The sequence below is a fragment of the Oryctolagus cuniculus genome, chromosome 21, assembly GCF_964237555.1.
Source record: "Oryctolagus cuniculus chromosome 21, mOryCun1.1, whole genome shotgun sequence".
NCBI lineage: Eukaryota > Metazoa > Chordata > Mammalia > Lagomorpha > Leporidae > Oryctolagus > Oryctolagus cuniculus.
Genome location: NC_091452.1, coordinates 6,623,717 through 6,640,270, shown reverse-complemented (window position 1 = coordinate 6,640,270; position 16,554 = coordinate 6,623,717). Strand labels below are relative to the sequence as shown.

General features: G+C 42.7%; 1 protein-coding gene across 3 annotated transcripts in view; it reads left to right on the top strand.

Annotated features, from left to right (window-relative positions):
• Positions 1-16,554, top strand: part of KNTC1 (kinetochore associated 1) — a 93,481-nt gene that overhangs the window by 11,259 nt on the left and 65,668 nt on the right. For 2 of the 3 annotated variants that reach the window (XM_008250528.4, XM_008250529.4), the window contains exons 5-16: positions 244-322; positions 2,623-2,700; positions 4,327-4,361; positions 4,604-4,714; positions 7,943-8,036; positions 8,624-8,676; positions 8,859-8,974; positions 9,336-9,390; positions 10,902-11,000; positions 12,005-12,048; positions 12,141-12,206; positions 12,303-12,378. In XM_008250528.4, the coding sequence (XP_008248750.2) occupies positions 244-322; positions 2,623-2,700; positions 4,327-4,361; positions 4,604-4,714; positions 7,943-8,036; positions 8,624-8,676; positions 8,859-8,974; positions 9,336-9,390; positions 10,902-11,000; positions 12,005-12,048; positions 12,141-12,206; positions 12,303-12,378 (906 nt within the window). The remainder of the gene's footprint in view (positions 1-243; positions 323-2,622; positions 2,701-4,326; positions 4,362-4,603; positions 4,715-7,942; positions 8,037-8,623; positions 8,677-8,858; positions 8,975-9,335; positions 9,391-10,901; positions 11,001-12,004; positions 12,049-12,140; positions 12,207-12,302; positions 12,379-16,554) is intronic. The other variant, XM_051837743.2, reaches the window with a different exon arrangement.

Genomic DNA, 16,554 nt, shown 5'->3' with positions numbered 1-16,554 from the left:
GGGCCTATCCAAAGCCAGGAGCCAGGAGCTTCAACGACTTGGGCCACTGCTTTATCAGGCACATGAGCAGGGAGCTGGATTGGAAGTGGACCTGTCAGGACTGAAACCGGCAGCAATATGGGATGCTGGTGCTGCAGGCTGGGGCTTTAACCTGGTGTGCCACAGCGCCGGCCTCTAGAATATACTTCTTGTTTGTATCTTTTCTGAGTTTAATCTTCTCATCTGAAATTAATTTACAACTAGGCTTTTGTTCAGAAAGCTAATGATGAAAACCAGCGTACTTACCGGAACCTTATTATTGAGAAAGATGGTTCAAATGAAGGTAAGTTTTCTTGAATGTTTTTTGAATGGCATCTGACAAAAAGTCAGAAATTCAAATTTGTGCTAATAAGTATCACTTCACTGCTCTGCTGCCTATCTTCTTTTGGTTTTCAATTGATGCAGTTAATATTATGTGAAAAGTTTTTGGTTTTAGCTTTTTTTAGAAGTTTAAATGTATACATTTCCTAAATATAATATTCTAGATTAAAATTTACAGCCTTATTTTTTTATTTTTTATTTATTTATTTTTTGACAGGCAGAGTGGACAGTGAGAGAGAGAGACAGAGAGAAAGGTCTTCTTTTGTCGTTGGTTCACCTTTCAATGTCCGCTGCGGCCGGTGCGCTGCGGCTATTTTTAATTTTTTAAATTTATTTGAAAGGCGGTTACACAGAGAGAGAAGGAGAGGCAGAGAGAGAGAGGTCTTCCATCTACTGGGTTACCCCCCAATTGGCTACAATACCTGGAGCTGTGCTGATCTGAAGCCAGGAGCTTCTTCCGGGTCACCCACATGGGTGCAGGGGCCCAAGCACTTGGGCCATCTTCTACTGCTTTCCCAGGCCATAGCAGAGAGCTGGATTGGAAGTGGAGCAGTGGGGACTCGAACCGGCACCCATGGAATGCTGCACTGCAGGCTGTGGCTTTACCTGCTATGCCACAGCACCAACCCCATTATTTTATTTTTTTAAAGATTTATTTATTTATTTGAAAGTGAAAGAGAGACAGAAAAATTTCTGTATGCTGGTTTGTGCCCCAGAAGGTGGCAGTAGCCAGCATTGGGTTAGACCAAAGCCAGGAGCTTCATCCAAGTCCTCCATGTGGATGTAGCAGCCCAAACACCAAGGCCATCTTTCTCTGCTTTTCCCAAGCCATCAGCAAGGAGCTGGATAGGAAGTGGAGCAGCCAGGACTCTTAACTGGTGCCCATATGGCATGCCAGCTCTGCAGGTGGCAGCTTTATTTGCTGTGACACAATGCCGGCCCCAAAACTTGTATGTTTGATGTCACAAAAGAGACACTATATTCTTTTAAAAGTTTTTGTGGCTTTTAATATATTTATATTTTTGTAGGTTTCAGCATATTTATATTTTGGTTGAAACAAATGTTAGCTGAAGTAATTTATTTTGGCATATCTGAGAGCTTTTTTCTGGAAAGTGATTTTTATTTTTAAAAAATTTTATTTATTTATTTGAGAATAGAGTTACAGACAGTGAGATGGAGAGACAGAAAGGTCTTCCTTCCGTTGGTTCACTCCCTAAATGGCTGCAATGGCTGGAGCTGTGCCAATCAGGAGCCAGGAACCAGGAGCTTCTTCCTGGTCTCCCCTGTGGGTGCAGGGGCCCAAGGAGTTGGGCCATCTTCTTTTGCTTTCCCAGGCCACAGCGGAGAGCTGAATTGGAAGAGGAGCAGCTGGGACTAGAACTGGCAACCATATAGGATGCCAGGGCCACAGGGGGAGGATTAACCTACTGCGCCATGGCGCCGGCCTCTTTTTTTTTTTAAATTTTATTTATTTGAGAGAGTGCATGCTCCCCCCATCCACTGGCTTACTCCCCAGATGTCCCCAACAGTCTGGAGCCAGGAACTCAATCCAGGTCTCCCACATGTGTGGCAGCAGCCCAGCCTCTGAGCCGTTGCTGCTGCTTCCTGGAATCTGCTTCAGCAGAAGGATTGAACCTGGAGCCAGAGTTGAGTATCAACTGCAGTATTCAGCGTTGGGGTGGGGTTGTCTTAACTACCAGGCTAAGTACCTACCCTAAGCTTTTTTAAAAAAAAAAAAGTTCCAAAGAGGTTAACATTGTTTTTGCAAATAACGTACTAGTCCTTTATAATCTAAGGTTTTATTTATTTATTTATTTATTTGACAAGGCAGAGTGACGTTGGAGGTTCAGGGATGAGGTAGGGGGAAGTGATCATCCATCTGCTGGTTCACTCTGCAAATGTCCTGTGGCCAGGGTGAAGCCAGGAGCCAGGGACTCCATCCCTGTCTCTCACATGGGTGCAGGGGCCTAAGTACTTGGATCATCAAGTGCTGCTTTCCCAGGCACATAAGCAGGGAGCTGGATTGGAAGCAGAGCAGCTGGGTCTTGAACCCTAGCACTCTGATGGGATTTCAGCAATTTCACCCACTGTGCCACACACTGACCCCATTAATTCTTTATAGATAAGCTTTGTATCATCACTATATTATTTGATTAGAATTTAAAAGAGCCGATTGATATATTTTTTAAGCTACTTCCAGATACCGGTTTAAATTTAAAAACGTGCCTTTTAAAGAAACTGATTTTGATTTTATTTTAATAGGTACCTATTATATGCTGCTTCTTACACACAATGGATTTTTTTGTATTACAAACCTTCAGCTTGTAAAAATTCAACAAGGTAAGTAATGCATTATTATTTTATTTATTTATTTATTTATTTATTTTGACAGGCAGAGTGGACAGTGAGAGAGAGAGACAGAGAGAAAGGTCTTTCTTTTGCCGTTGGTTCACCCTCCAATGGCTGCCACATCCGGCGCGCTGCGGCCGGCGCACTGCACTGATCTGATGGCAGGAGCCAGGAGCCAGGTGCTTTTCCTGGTCTCCCATGGGGTGCAGGGCCCAAGCACCTGGGCCGTCCTCCACTGCACTCCCTGGCCACAGCAGAGGGCTGGCCTGGAAGAGGGGCAACCGGGACAGAATCCGGCGCCCCGACCGGGACTAGAACCCGGTGTGCCGGCGCCACTAGGCAGAGGATTAGCCTAGTGAGCCGCAGCGCCGGCCCTATTTTCTTTTTTTTAATAAAGATTTACTTATTTGAAAGAGTGACACAGAGGAAGAGATAAAATTCTTACATCCACTGATTCATTCCTCAAATGCATGGAGCAGCCAGGGCTAGATTATGTGAAAGCCAGAAGCCAGGAACTCTGTCAGGGTCTTCCAGGTGGGTGCAGGAGCTCAAGGACTTGAGCCATCTTCCACTGCTTTCCCAGGCACATGACCAGGGAGCTGAATTGGAGCAGCTGGGACTTGAACGGGTGTTGTACCATAGTGCTGACCCCAATAATAAATACCTTTTTGGAATGAATTGATCTAGGAGTGGAAATGATTGTGTAAGAGTTAATAAAGGGGATGGTACTATGGTGTAGCACGTAAAGCCACTGCCTGCAGTGCTGACATCCCATATGGTGCTGGTTCGAGTCCCGGCTGCTCCACTTCCTATCCAGCTCTCTGCTATGGCCTGGGAAAGCAATAGAAGACGACCCAAGTCCTTGTGCCCCTACCCCCACTTGGGAGACCCAAAAGAAGCTCCTGGCTCCTGGCTTCTGACCAGCGCAGCTCCGGCCACTTGGGGAGTGACCCGGCAGATGGAAGACCTTTCTCTGCCTCTCCTCCTCTCTCTGTAATTCTGACTTTGAAATAAATAAGTAAGTATGTAAGTAAATGAATGAACGAACGAACGAACGAACTCTTTCAAATAAATGAATGAATGAATGAATAAATAAATAAATAAAATTTAAAAATAGAATTAATAAAGCCAAGCAACCTTGATCTGTATATTTGTGAAATGTGTGTTGTTGACCCTGTGTTCCTCTGAGCTAGGTGACATTGAAGAATTGATTTAGGGCATGTATTCAGCAAACTGCTAGGTCCTAGGTATAACAATATTTGAAATGCATGCTTTCCCATGGTTATGAAGAAAGCTAGAGAAGTAAAATCTATTCCTAATAAAGTGAGAAGAGATGGAGACTTCAGAGTTTGAATACAAGTAGGGGTGTTGAAGCAGGGAGAAGAGTCTTTAGGTAGGGAGAAACATGGAAGGGGAAGTCCAGTGAGGCATGGTGGGGTCTGCAGGGCAGCCTGGCTGGTGTCCTATTAAATATGACATGTTGACCGCGTGTATCACTGGTCGAGGACAATTTATTATGACCAGTGTCCTTTGGACTAGTCTGCGTGTGATTTTACCTTGACACGAAAGGGGTGACATTGATGCTGTAGATTTAGTCTGCTTTCTTTTTTCATGTAGCGATCGAGGACGTAGACTTTGATACAGCAAAAAAGGTAAGAAAACCAACCACATTGTCATATTTGTTCATATTTGCTATAAAGGTAGGAGAGTATTTCTGTTTATAATTGGTCCACTGGTTGATATTTTAGAATTTACCATGGTTCAACATTTTAATAATGTTTCTGTTTAAAAATGCATTTGTAACTGGATGATGTAAACTGATTTTTATGAAGCATAAGTATGTGTATGTATTTTTACATACCCCCAAAGCATTCTCATTTTTTTAATTTTGCAGTTACAAGGACAAATCAAATCCAGTTTCATTTCTACTGAAAATTATCACACTCTGGGTTGTCTCAGTCTCGTGGCTGGAGATTTAGCGAGTGAAATTCCTGTGATAATTGGGGTAATTATTCTTATAAAATCTTATTTTTTGTTGTTTGAATTGTTTATTCCCCAAAACATTGTGATTTCGGTTAAATTAAAAATTAATTTGTAGCATGTAACAGAAATTAAAAATTTTGGTCATAAAATTAATTCAATAAGTAAACCTAGATTTGTACCTTTATTTTCCATCAGCTCTCCCTGAAATTTCTTTAAATTCTGAGTATAGACAAAAAAAGCAAAACCAAAAAATTCCACATGCAGCAGTACCTGTTACTGTGCCATTAAGTAGAAATGCAGCTACCTTGAGACACTTGAAAATTATGGTGGTCATACCAGCCAGAGGTGTGTTTGCCATTGGTGGAGAGTAGCAGTCACTACTCACTGTGCTGCTTTTTTTTGCCTTCATTTGTAAGTGACAGAAATGCTAAGTTTCAGATGAGATTAATGAAAATAAAAATGTACTTTTTTCCCCATCCAGGATCACAGATTCCTCAAATCTTGAAATAATTCTAGTTAAAAACTTTAATTGTGTTAGAAAATGGTCCAAAAGTGTAAAAAATCTTTTAATTTAATCGCTCCCTCATTGATTTTACATTATTCTTAGTTTTGGCCAGCTAAGCTGTTTGTAAGAGTATATTATTAGTAAAATGGAAAGCCAGACAATATATATGGAAGAGCATAGTTCAGTTCTCACCATTGAAAAGATAGCTCAAAATGTATATCTTACTGTATGATGTCTCATGTTCTATGTGGACACTTCAACAAATTCTTGGAAAAATAGAATTCAAATATGTTTATTTTAATGCAAAAAATTTGAAATCTGGCATAATTTTTTCATAATATACATTTACATGAACCTTTTTATTTTTTTAATTTTTTAAAATTTATTTATTTATTTATTTATTTTTTGACAGGCAGAGTGGACAGTGAGAGAGAGAGAGACAGAGAGAAAGGTCTTCCTTTTGCCGTTGGTTCACCCTCCAATGGCCGGCGCACTGCGGCCGGCGCACCGCGCTGATCCGATGGCAGGAGCCAGGAGCCAGGTGCTTTTCCTGGTCTCCCATGGGGTGCAGGGCCCAAGCACCTGGGCCATCCTCCACTGCACTCCCGGGCCACAGCAGAGGGCTGGCCTGGAAGAGGGGCAACCGGGACAGAATCCGGTGCCCCCACTGGGACTAGAACCCGGTGTGCCGGCGCCGCAAGGCGGAGGATTAGCCTAGTGAGCCGCGGCGCTGGCCCTTTTGTTTTTTTTTTTAAAGATTTATTTATGGGGGCCGGCGCTGCAGCTCAATAGGTTAATCCTCCACCTGTGGCGCCAGCACATGGGGTTCTAGTCCCAGTCGGGCGCCGGATTCTGTCCCGGTTGCTCCTCTTCCAGTCCAGCCGTCTGCTGTGGTCCGGGAGTGCAGTGGAGGATGGCCCAGGTGCTTGGGCCCTGCACCTGCATGGGAGACCAGGAGAAGCACCTGGCTCTTGGTTTCGGATCAGCGCGGTGCGCTGGCCATGGCAGCCACTGGGGAGTGAACCAACAGTACAGGAAGACCTTTCTCTCTGTCTCTCTCTCTCTCTCACTGTCCCCTTTGCCTGTCAAAAAAAAAAAAAAAAAAAAAAAGATTTATTTATAGGGTCTGACATTGTGGCTTAGTGGGTAAAGCCATCTCCTAGGACTCTGGAATCCCATGTGGGCATTGGTTCTAGTCCCAGCTACTCCATTTCGAATCCATCTCCTTGCTCATGGCCTAGAAAATCATCAGAAGATGGCCCACATACTTGGTCCCATTCTACCTACAGGTAGATCTGAATGAAGCTTCTGGCTCCTATTTTTGACCTGACCCAGTCCCAGCTCTTGTGACCATCGGGGGAGTGAATCAGTAGATGGAAGATCTCTTTCTCTGTCTCTGCCTCTCTTTCACTGCCTTTCAAATAAAAATAAATCTTTATTTATTCAAAAGGAGGCTGAGTGACAGAGAGAGAGAGATCTTCCATCCACTGGTTCTTTCCTCAAATGGCCAAAACAGCCAGGGCTGGGCCAAGTTGAAGCCAGGAACCTTATCTGGGTCTCTACATGTGTGACAGGGGCCCAAGTACTTGAGCTATTGTCTGTTGCCATCCCAGGCACATCAGCAGTGACTTAGTAGGAAGTGGGTGAGTTGGGACTGAAACTGGCACTCACAAGCAGTGGCTTAACTCACTGTGTCACAAGGCCTGTGCTTTCCATGAGCCCTTTGAAGTCTCCTCATATTCAGGGATTTCAAAATTTCTCATACTTAAATAAACTTGTCTTTAGATTCCATTTTTCTACTAACTTTTTGAAGTATCCTTATAAATCAAAAATAACATTTTATTTTTTACATATTACTTCTAATAACTCTGGTCATAATTTCCTTTAAGTTGAGGGGAAAACATCAAATATTATATTCAATAGGTAGGCAGAAATTCAATATAATTACAGCATTTACAACATTTTTACTTACCAAAATTATTTTATACATCAAAGAAACTTATTTTTCCACATTGTGCATATCTAGTTTAATATTTCACTAGGGTTTTTTTTTTTTAAGATTTATTTATTTATTTGAAAAAGTGACACAGAGAGAGGAGAGGCAGAGAGAGAGAGAGAGGTCTTCTATCCACTGGTATACTCCTCAATTGGCTGCAACAGATGGAGCTGCACCGATCCAAATCCAGGAGCCAGGAGCTTCTATTAGGCTTCCCATGTGAGTGCCAGGTCCCAAGCGCTTGGGCCTTCTTCTACTGCTTTCCCAGGCCATGGATCTGAAGAGGAGAAGCCAAAACTGGAACCAGCACCCATATGGGATGCCGGCGCCGCAAGTGGAAGATTAACCCAGTACACCACAGCGCTGGCCCCAGTGGGTTTCAAATTTAGTGAATATTTATAGATTTTGCTTCTAAAGATTTATGGTTGTTTTAATGAAAATATTTAATAGTCAAAGAGTAAATTCATATCATAATGCTGGGAGAGATCTTAAAGTTCCCTCTTTGTCTTTAGGGGAGTTGCCTGAATGTGACTATTTCATATGAAATATTCAAATGGGAACAGTGAATATCAACAGTTTTTCTTTTCATTCTCTTCTGAAACTAGGAGAGGAATTGGTTGATAAAAGCTGGTTGGGCTCAAATGTGTAAGAATATTTCCAAATTAGTGATGTGTAATTTAACATGTTTCTGCTTTGGAGAAGATTCAGGTCTAAACCAAACTGTTTTGATGTTGTTATCACTCTTGTAGGGGACTGGTAATTGTGCATTATCAAAATGGGAACTAGATTCTTCCAAGAAAGGAATGACCATTAAGAACCTTACAGATGCAGAGATTATTAAAGGTAAAATAAAACTAAACTAATTATGGTAATTATTAGTTATCATTTCCATGTCAGTGTGTTTAGGCTGGTATATGGGCCATTTTACCCTACCACTCTTTATTGTTGTCATTATTTGTTTAGTTAGTTAGTTTATTTGAGAGGTGGAGAGAGGTAGACAGAGGTCTCCCATCTGCTGGTTCACTGTGCAAATGCCCGCAACAGCTGGGGCTGGGCCAGGCTGAAGCCAAGAGTCAGAGATCGAATCACTTAAGCTGTCACCTGCCACCTCCCAGGATCTGCATTGGCAGGAAGCTGGAATTGAGAGCTGGATTGAGCCCAGCCATATTAGCAGGCCAAATACCCTGGCCTCTGAACTTTTCAAAATACCCTTGAATTTGTTCTGGAGATGTTGGAAGCTGTTACTCCTCATTTTGGGGAGTTTTACATTTTATTGGTCACTTTAAAGTTGAGGCAGGAATAAATGAAAATGGGAACTTTTTATTTAAATGTAGTCCTGCCGTTGTACAAATATGTTAGTTTACTTTTTAAATATGACCCTATGTAACACTGAAATAAAATCCTTACACATCTTCATTTCTCTTTTGTAGGTGCCGAGAAATTCCAGCTGATAGACAATCTACTCTTTGTCCTTGATACTGATGTATGTTTCTGATTTTTCTGCTTCTGTGTTTCCACTTGATACTGTGTTTAACAAACTTATTAGCAAACTTAGAAAGATTACCACTGTCTTGGGTACTGTGCTTTATTTCAGTATAAATATGAAAAATGCATCCTGCAATATAAACTTGTAATAGACCAGTAAAGGAGATATCTCTGTTGCAGCACGTGCTGAGTTTATGGGATAGTTTCACCCTTACTCCCGTTTGGAACTGGCCCTCTCTTCACATAGAGGATTTTCTTCTTACCACTGAAGCAGACACTCCTTCCTCAGTAACATGGTGCGTTCCACCTTCTGCTGGTCGTCATTTGCCTTCTAGCACTGGGCTTCTTGTCTGGTTTTGTTTGGGTCATCATTTGTTATGTTTTACGTTCTAAACTACATCGTGGAACAGTGTGACAGAGCAAAGACCTATTTGTCAGTTGCCAAATTCACTGGAGACAAATTGACAGCAGTACTCTCTCCAAGTGATTGTATTGTAAAGAGAGTGTCAGTCTGGGCCATGAACTTGCAGAAATAGAGTCCATTATCTTCTATGTAAACGCTATTCAAATTCTGTGCAAGAATATCACCTTAAACTCAGCTTGTATCACGGTGGGCAAAATTCGTTTGATTAACTTAAGTCCTTTTTTCTCTTTTAGGCAAGGCATCACAAACCTCAAGTTAGTAGCTCTGACAAGTACAACTAATAAGGAGGTATTGGAGAACACTTTGCATGCTTGTCCACATTGTGTGTTAGAAAGTGTTTTAATACAGAAGTAGATGCTTAGTGCTCGTAGCATATTCTCAGTTCACAAGATTCTAGACAAATCAGAAATAACTCTATAGTACTCTTTTTTACCATTTTTTATAGCAGAAATAAGTCTCAACTACACTTTTTTTTTTTAATTTGACAGATAGAGTTATAGACAGTGAGAGAGACAGAGAGAAAGTCTTCCTTCTGTTGGTTCAATCCCCAAATGGCCGCAATGGCCAGAGCCCACTTTTTTTTTTTAAGATTTGTTTTGCTTATTTGAAAGTCAAGTTACAAAGAGAGAAAGAAATCTTCCATCCACTGGTTCTCTCCCCAGATGGCTGCAACCACCGGGGCTGGGCCAGGTAGAAGCCAGGAGCCAGTAGCTTCATCTGGGTCTTCCACATGGGTATAGGAGCCCAAAGACTTGGACTGTATTCTGCTGCTTTCCCAGGTGCATTAGCAGGAAGCTGAATTGGAAGTGGAGCAGCAGGTCCTCAAACTGGCATGTGGGATGCTGGCCCCCACAGGCAGTGACCTGTAATCCACTATGCCACAATACTGGCCCCTCAGCGCTAGATTTTAAACGTGGCATTGTAGGAGTCAAAAATGTCCATAAAAGGGGTAGGTGTTGGGCGTTAGTAAGACACCGAGTGGAAAACCTGCGTTCCTTATCAGAGTGCTTGGGTTCAAGTCCAGATTCCACTTCTGATTACAGCTTCTTGGGAGACAGCAGATAATGGCTCAAGTAGTTGGGTCCCTGCCACCCAGTTGGGAGACCTGTTGGTCCCAGTTCCTGGTTGTACCCTTCCCCAGCCCCAGCTGTTGGCAGTTGGGGAGTTGACCAGTGAATGGGAGCTCTCTTTGTGTCTCTGCCTCTCAAATAAATTTTTAAAGTGACTATAAGAAAGTGTTTATTAGAGTGGTTCTTAAATAGTTCTGGCACTGAAGACTTAAATTCACCTTAGATATCTTAGAGTGGATTTCAGATTTTTATGGATTTTTACTCTACAGAATTGAAAAACATAGAACTTAATTTTTTTTAAAAGATTTGTTTATTTGACAGGCAGAGTTACAGAGAGAGGTAGAGACAGAGAGAGGTCTTCCATCCACTGGTTCACTCCCCAGATGGCTGCAATGACTGGAGTTGTGCTGATCCCGGGCCAGGAGCTGGGAGCTCCTTCTGGGTCTCCCATGCGGGTGCAGGGGCCCAAGAACTTGGGCCACCTTCTATTGCCTTCCCAGGCCATGGCAGAGAGCTGGATTGGAAGTGGAGGAACTGGGGCTTGTACTGGCGCCCATGTGGGGTGCCAGCACTGCAGGTGGCGGCTTAACCCGCTACACTACAGCGCCAGCCCCCTGTTTTTGTTTTGTTTCATTTTTAGCTTTGTAGCATGTGCTTTAATATGTGCTGTTTTGTTTGTTTTTGTAAGCTTATGTTGATCTAAATTAATTGCTGTACTGTTATTCTTAGATGAAAAGTCTCATGGTTTATTCATTACCCACAATGGAAATTCTGTATTCTTTGGAAGTATCCAGTGTTTCTTCTTTGGTTCAAACAGGGATTAGCACAGTAAGTTTATGCATATTTTAACTTACTTTATAACTTTTAGAAAATTCTTAATAATCGAGTTAAACATGAGTGAAATCTAGTGAAAGGCATGGACAGAGCTCAAGTTTATAACTATTATTCTCAGACGTCCTCAAATACACTTACCTTGCCCAAGGTCAGTCTTTGTATAAAAAGAAAAAAGCAAATTAGTTCAATGAAATGTCAGATGTCTTTTTATTTATCTTTCTTGTATCCTCTCAAGAAATAGATGAAAATTAATTTGGAGGTTATTGCTTTTTTTTAAATTGTATTCTTAAAAGTCTAATCACATTTGTTTCATTTCTGCTTTACATACATAAGCAATGTTTTTCCTAATCATTGGGAAATTGCTTGTAGACATCATGACCTGTCACCTCTATACGCTCTTTTCAGTAGGTAACTGCCAAGAATAAGAGTGTTTTTCTGTAGTACAGTTATTGCACTAAGAAAATCTATTGTTCTCACACTACTATAATGAAATGTGCCTTTTACATTTTACCAATTATGCCAATTACTTTAAAGCTGTATATTTTTTCCTTATCCAAGAGCCCATTGCCCATCACTTGTTGTATTTGGTTATCATGGCCACAGCGCTGTCTTTGTAGAGTAGCTCCTCAGCCTTTTTTTGTCTTTTTTTTTTTTTTTTTTTAACTTTTTGACAGGCAGAGTGAACAGTGAGAGAGAGAGAGAGACAGAGGGAAAGGTCTTCCTTTGCTGTTGGTTCATCCTCCAATGGCTGCCGCGGCCGGTGCACTGTGCTGATCCGATGGCAGGAGCCAGGTACTTCTCCTGGTCTCCCGTGGGGTGCAGGGCCCAAGCACTTGGGCCATCCTCCACTGCACTCCCTGGCCACAGCAGAGAGCTGACCTGGAAGAGGGGCAACCGGGACAAAATCTGCCGCCCCCTGAAGCAGTTGTTTCTATAGTAATTTTAAAAAACATTCCTGTTATATTTGAATGTTAATCGTGTTTTTGTTATTATTGTAGGATACCATATACCTGCTAGAAGGAATTTGCAAAAATGATCCAGAGTAGGTTGTTTTGTTTTATCAGATGCGTTTTTAAAATTTACTTATTGGTGTAAAATGATACATGCTCTTACAGTGAGGTCTTTTTTTTTCAGGCTACCTGAAGGCTCTGTATCTGTTTTAGTCCTCAGGTATCTCACAGAAGCTTTACCAGAGAACAGGTAAGTTTTCATTTTCTCTTAAGGCTTCCCTGTTAACAAAACATTTTAATTTCCCAATTATTCAACATTAACGAAATTTGTTTTCCAACTTGCCAGACTGAGTCGTTTACTTCACAAGCACAGATTTGCTGAAGCTGAGAGTTTTGCCCTTCAGTTTGGACTTGACGTTGAGGTACTCATTCATGTTGCTGGGGGCCTGGAGGCCCCATTCATGTCACAGATGTTTGAGAGGATGTTCACTGGAGGTAGGGAGCCACTGACAGTCTAAGCAGGGAGAGTCTTATGTAGGCTGTCGTTTCGGACAGATGGAAAGGGATAAATCAAGAGGTACGAATGTTAGAATAAGCAGGTTTCTATGGGAGACCTAAACCCATGCTGTGATGTGGAGAGAGATGTCCTGGAGAGAGTGGCTGATGAGAGAGATGTGCAGGCAGCAGAAACAGCAGGACTTAGCTATCGAATATGGGGGAGGCACAGAGGTCTTGGGGTTCATGAGCAGGACTGCAGCTCGGTATTCATGCTGGGTGGTGACGTCATCACTTAAGATGAACAGTATGTGCGGAAGAGCAGATTAGGGCTACGAGATGAAGAGTTCTGCTTTATGAACACTGGATGTGAGGAATCTGGGAAAACAGGGTTGTCTGGTAGGAAGGTGGAGGTGACCTAAGCTGACCCTGAAGAAGGTAACACCAGAGGGATAATAGTGATAATTGTCTCTCAGACAGTACTGAGAGAGTGTATAGGATGCAAAGACATCTGCAGATGAGATCCAGGGGCACTAGCATACAGGAGATGGAGGGGAAAGCGCTGTCCACATACTGGGGAAGAAAGAAAGTAGGAAAACCAAAAATATATGTGGCTACAAATGCCAAGGAAGGAAGGAAGCTGTAAGTTTAGGAGAGAGTGATCAGTTGTTTCACACATTACAGAGTGGATCAAGTATAAAATTTGAAAGATGTCTGGTGGTTTTGGCAATTAGGAGGACATTGAATCCCTTGTAAAGTCAATTTCCTTGGAAGCTAGGAAAGAGAAAACCTGATTATAGTTGATTAATGAACACTAATATTTATCAAATGAATGATAGGTACCCAAGTGTTTGTTGTTTTAAAAATACACAGTGTCAATACATGGAGAACAATTCTGATTATGGTTTAGAAGCTTATATGGGCAGAGGCAGGCATTTGGTGCTGTGATTAAGATACTGCTTGGAGGCCGGTGCCGTGGCTCAATAGGCTAATCCTCCACTTAGCAGCGCCGGCACACTAGGTTCTAGTCCCGGTCGGGGCGGCAGATTCTGTCCTGGTTGCCCCTCTTCCAGGCCAGCTCTCTGCTGTGGCCCGGGAGTGCAGTGGTGGATGGCCCCAGTGCGTGGGCCCTTCACCCACATGGGAGACCAGGAGAAGCACCTGGCTCCTGGCTTTGGATCAGTGCGATGCACCGGCCGCAGCGCGCCGGCTGTGGCGGCCATTAAAGTGTGAACCAACTGCAAAAGGAAGACCTTTCTCTCTGTCTCTCTCTCTTTTCACTGTCAACTCTGCCTGTCAAAAAATTAAATTAAATTAAAAAAAAAAAAAAGGTACTGCTCGGGGATGCCTGCAGTATCACTCACATCCAGAGTGCCTGATTCAGGCCCTGGCTCCTCCACTTCCAATCCAGTTTCCTGCTAATGCACACCCTGGGAGGCAGCATGTGATGGTTCAAGTACCTGGGTCTCTGTCATCCACGTGTGTGACTTAGATGGAGTTCTGGGCTTTCTGGTTTAGCCTGCCACAGCCCCAGTTATTGTGGGCATTTGTGGAGTGAACCAGTGGATGGAAAGTCTCTGTCTCTCTGCTTTTCAAATAAAATGAAAATAAATAATTTTTTTTTAAATAAAGATATGAGTAAAGGGATAAAGAAATTAGTGAAATCATGACTACCAAGAGCAGAATAATGGATGTTTGTGGTTAGCAGGAGGAGCACGATGTACTTTGGAGGAGGGCAGAGACTGGGCGTTTTGGCGGGGAATCACTGTATCTAATTTTCTAGCAGTGAGTAGGGGTGGGTGTTTGGTGCAACAGTCAGGTACCACTTGGGATGTTTGCATCCCACATCTGAGTTGAGATCTGCCTCTGCTTCTGATTCCACCTTCATGCTGATCACACTCTGGAGGGTGAAGTCTGAATTACCTGTGTCCCCACCACCCATGTGGGAGACTCAGATTGAATTCCCGGCTCCTGGATTCACCCTGGCCCAGCCCTGGCTGTTACAGGCATTCAGGGAGTAAACCGAGTGAATGGTTTGATTATCTCTCTGCCTGTTAAGTAAATGAAAACTAAAAAGCAAAGAAATAGTAAAAATGAGCAAATCTGTGAAAGAAATGAGAAGCATTATGTGTTAGCATTTTTTAGCTTTCAAGTCCAGTGAGCCCCTTTCAGTGCTTATTTAGGAACAGCAACCTGAAATTCAGTGTATTTCTAACTCTAGCCCCTGAAAAAGCTCAAGAAAACTGTACATTAAATGTTAGTTGTGTGGTTGCTTCTTAAAACCAGCTCCATCATTTTTGGACTACTTAATTTCAGACATATTACTTAGTGCATCATAGGTCTCAGTTTTCTTGTTTGTGAAATGAAAATATCCATTCTTAGCCCCTCCAAGGTATGATGAGGTCTCAATGTTTGCTTAATACATTTATATGAAAATTAAATGTGATAATTCTTATAAAGCTCTTTAGGAGTCCAAGAGAAAGAGAGTGAGCTCCCATCTGTTGGTTCACTTCTCAAATGCTCGCAGTGATCAAGGAGCTGAAACTGGGAGCCGTAAACTTAGTTCAGATCTTTCACGTGGAAGGCAGGAGGCCCATTACTTGAGCCATCACTGCTGTCTCCCAGTGTCTGCATTTGCAGGAAACTGACATCAGTAGCCAGAGCCAAGGATCAAACCCAGAACTACAGTGTGGTACCCAGGTATCACAAGCAGGGTCTTAACAGTTGTCTGAAAGCCCACCCCAAAACTCGTTTTTTAATGCTGATAAATGTATTTATGAGATACACTAAGATCTCTCGATATATGTTTACATTATGTAAGGATTCATTTAAGCTAATTTAGCATGTTTGTTGCTTCACCTACTTACCATTTAATGATTTTTTGACAGGCAGAGTGGACAGTGAGAGAGAGAGACAGAGAGAAAGGTCTTCCTTTGCCGTTGGTTCACCCTCCAATGGCTGGCGCGCTGCGGCCGAGGCACCGCGCTGATCCGATGGCAGGAGCCAGGTACTTCTCCTGGTCTCCCATGGGGTGCAGGGCCCAAGCACTTGGGCCATCCTCCACTGCACTCCCGGGCCACAGCAGAGAGCTGGCCTGGAAGAGGGGCAACCGGGAAAGAATCCGGCGCCCCGACAGGGACTAGAACCCGGTGTGCCGGCGCTGCTAGGTGGACGATTAGCCTAGTGAGCCACGGCGCCGGCCTCCGTATTTGTCTTTCTGGGTTTGTTTTTCACTTAGCATTATGTCCTCTAGGTTTTCCCATGTTGTTTCAAATGACAGAATTATCTTCTTTTTAACATCTGTAGAGTATTATTTTGTGAGTGTGTAGCCTATTTTCCTTATCCATTCATCCATTGATGGATACTTAAGTTATTTATCTTAGGTCATGTAAATCTCTTGATACATTGCTAGACACATTAGTAAAGACTCAAAAGGAAGGGTTTCTGTAACTTTTTTTTTGAAAGATTTATTTATGTATCTTAAAGACAGTTACAGAGAGAGGGAGAGACAGGGAGAGATCTTCCATTTGCTGGCCCACTCCCGAAATGACTGCAATGGCTGGACCAGTGTCGGCTCCTTTCCATAATTCTTAATCATCTAAATTACCTTTCTGATACTGAGCATTGCCTTCTTTAAAAGTTGTTCCTGGGGCCGTCATGTGGTGTATCTGCAGTGGCCAGTATCCCATATGGTTGCCAGTTTGAGTCCTGGCTGCTCCACTTCTGACCCAGCTGTCTGTTAATTCACTTGGAAAAGCAGTGGAAGATGGGCCAAGTTCTTGGGCCCCTGCACCTGTGGGGGAGACTCAGAAGAAGCTCCTGGCTCCTGGCTCCGGATTGGCTCAGTTCTGGCCATTTTGGCTATTTGGGGAGTGAATCTGTGGATGGAAAACTCCCCTTCTCTCTGCCTCTGCCTCTCTAACTGCCTTTCAAATAAATAAATAAATAAATAAAATTTAAAAAGTTATTCCTGGGCCTTTTTCCATAACAGTTTTTTTTTTTTTTTTAATGATTGTTTTATTTATTTGAAAGAATTATAGAGAGGCAGAGAGAGAGAAGTCTTCCATCCAGTGGCTCACTCCTTAGATGGCCGCAACTGCTGG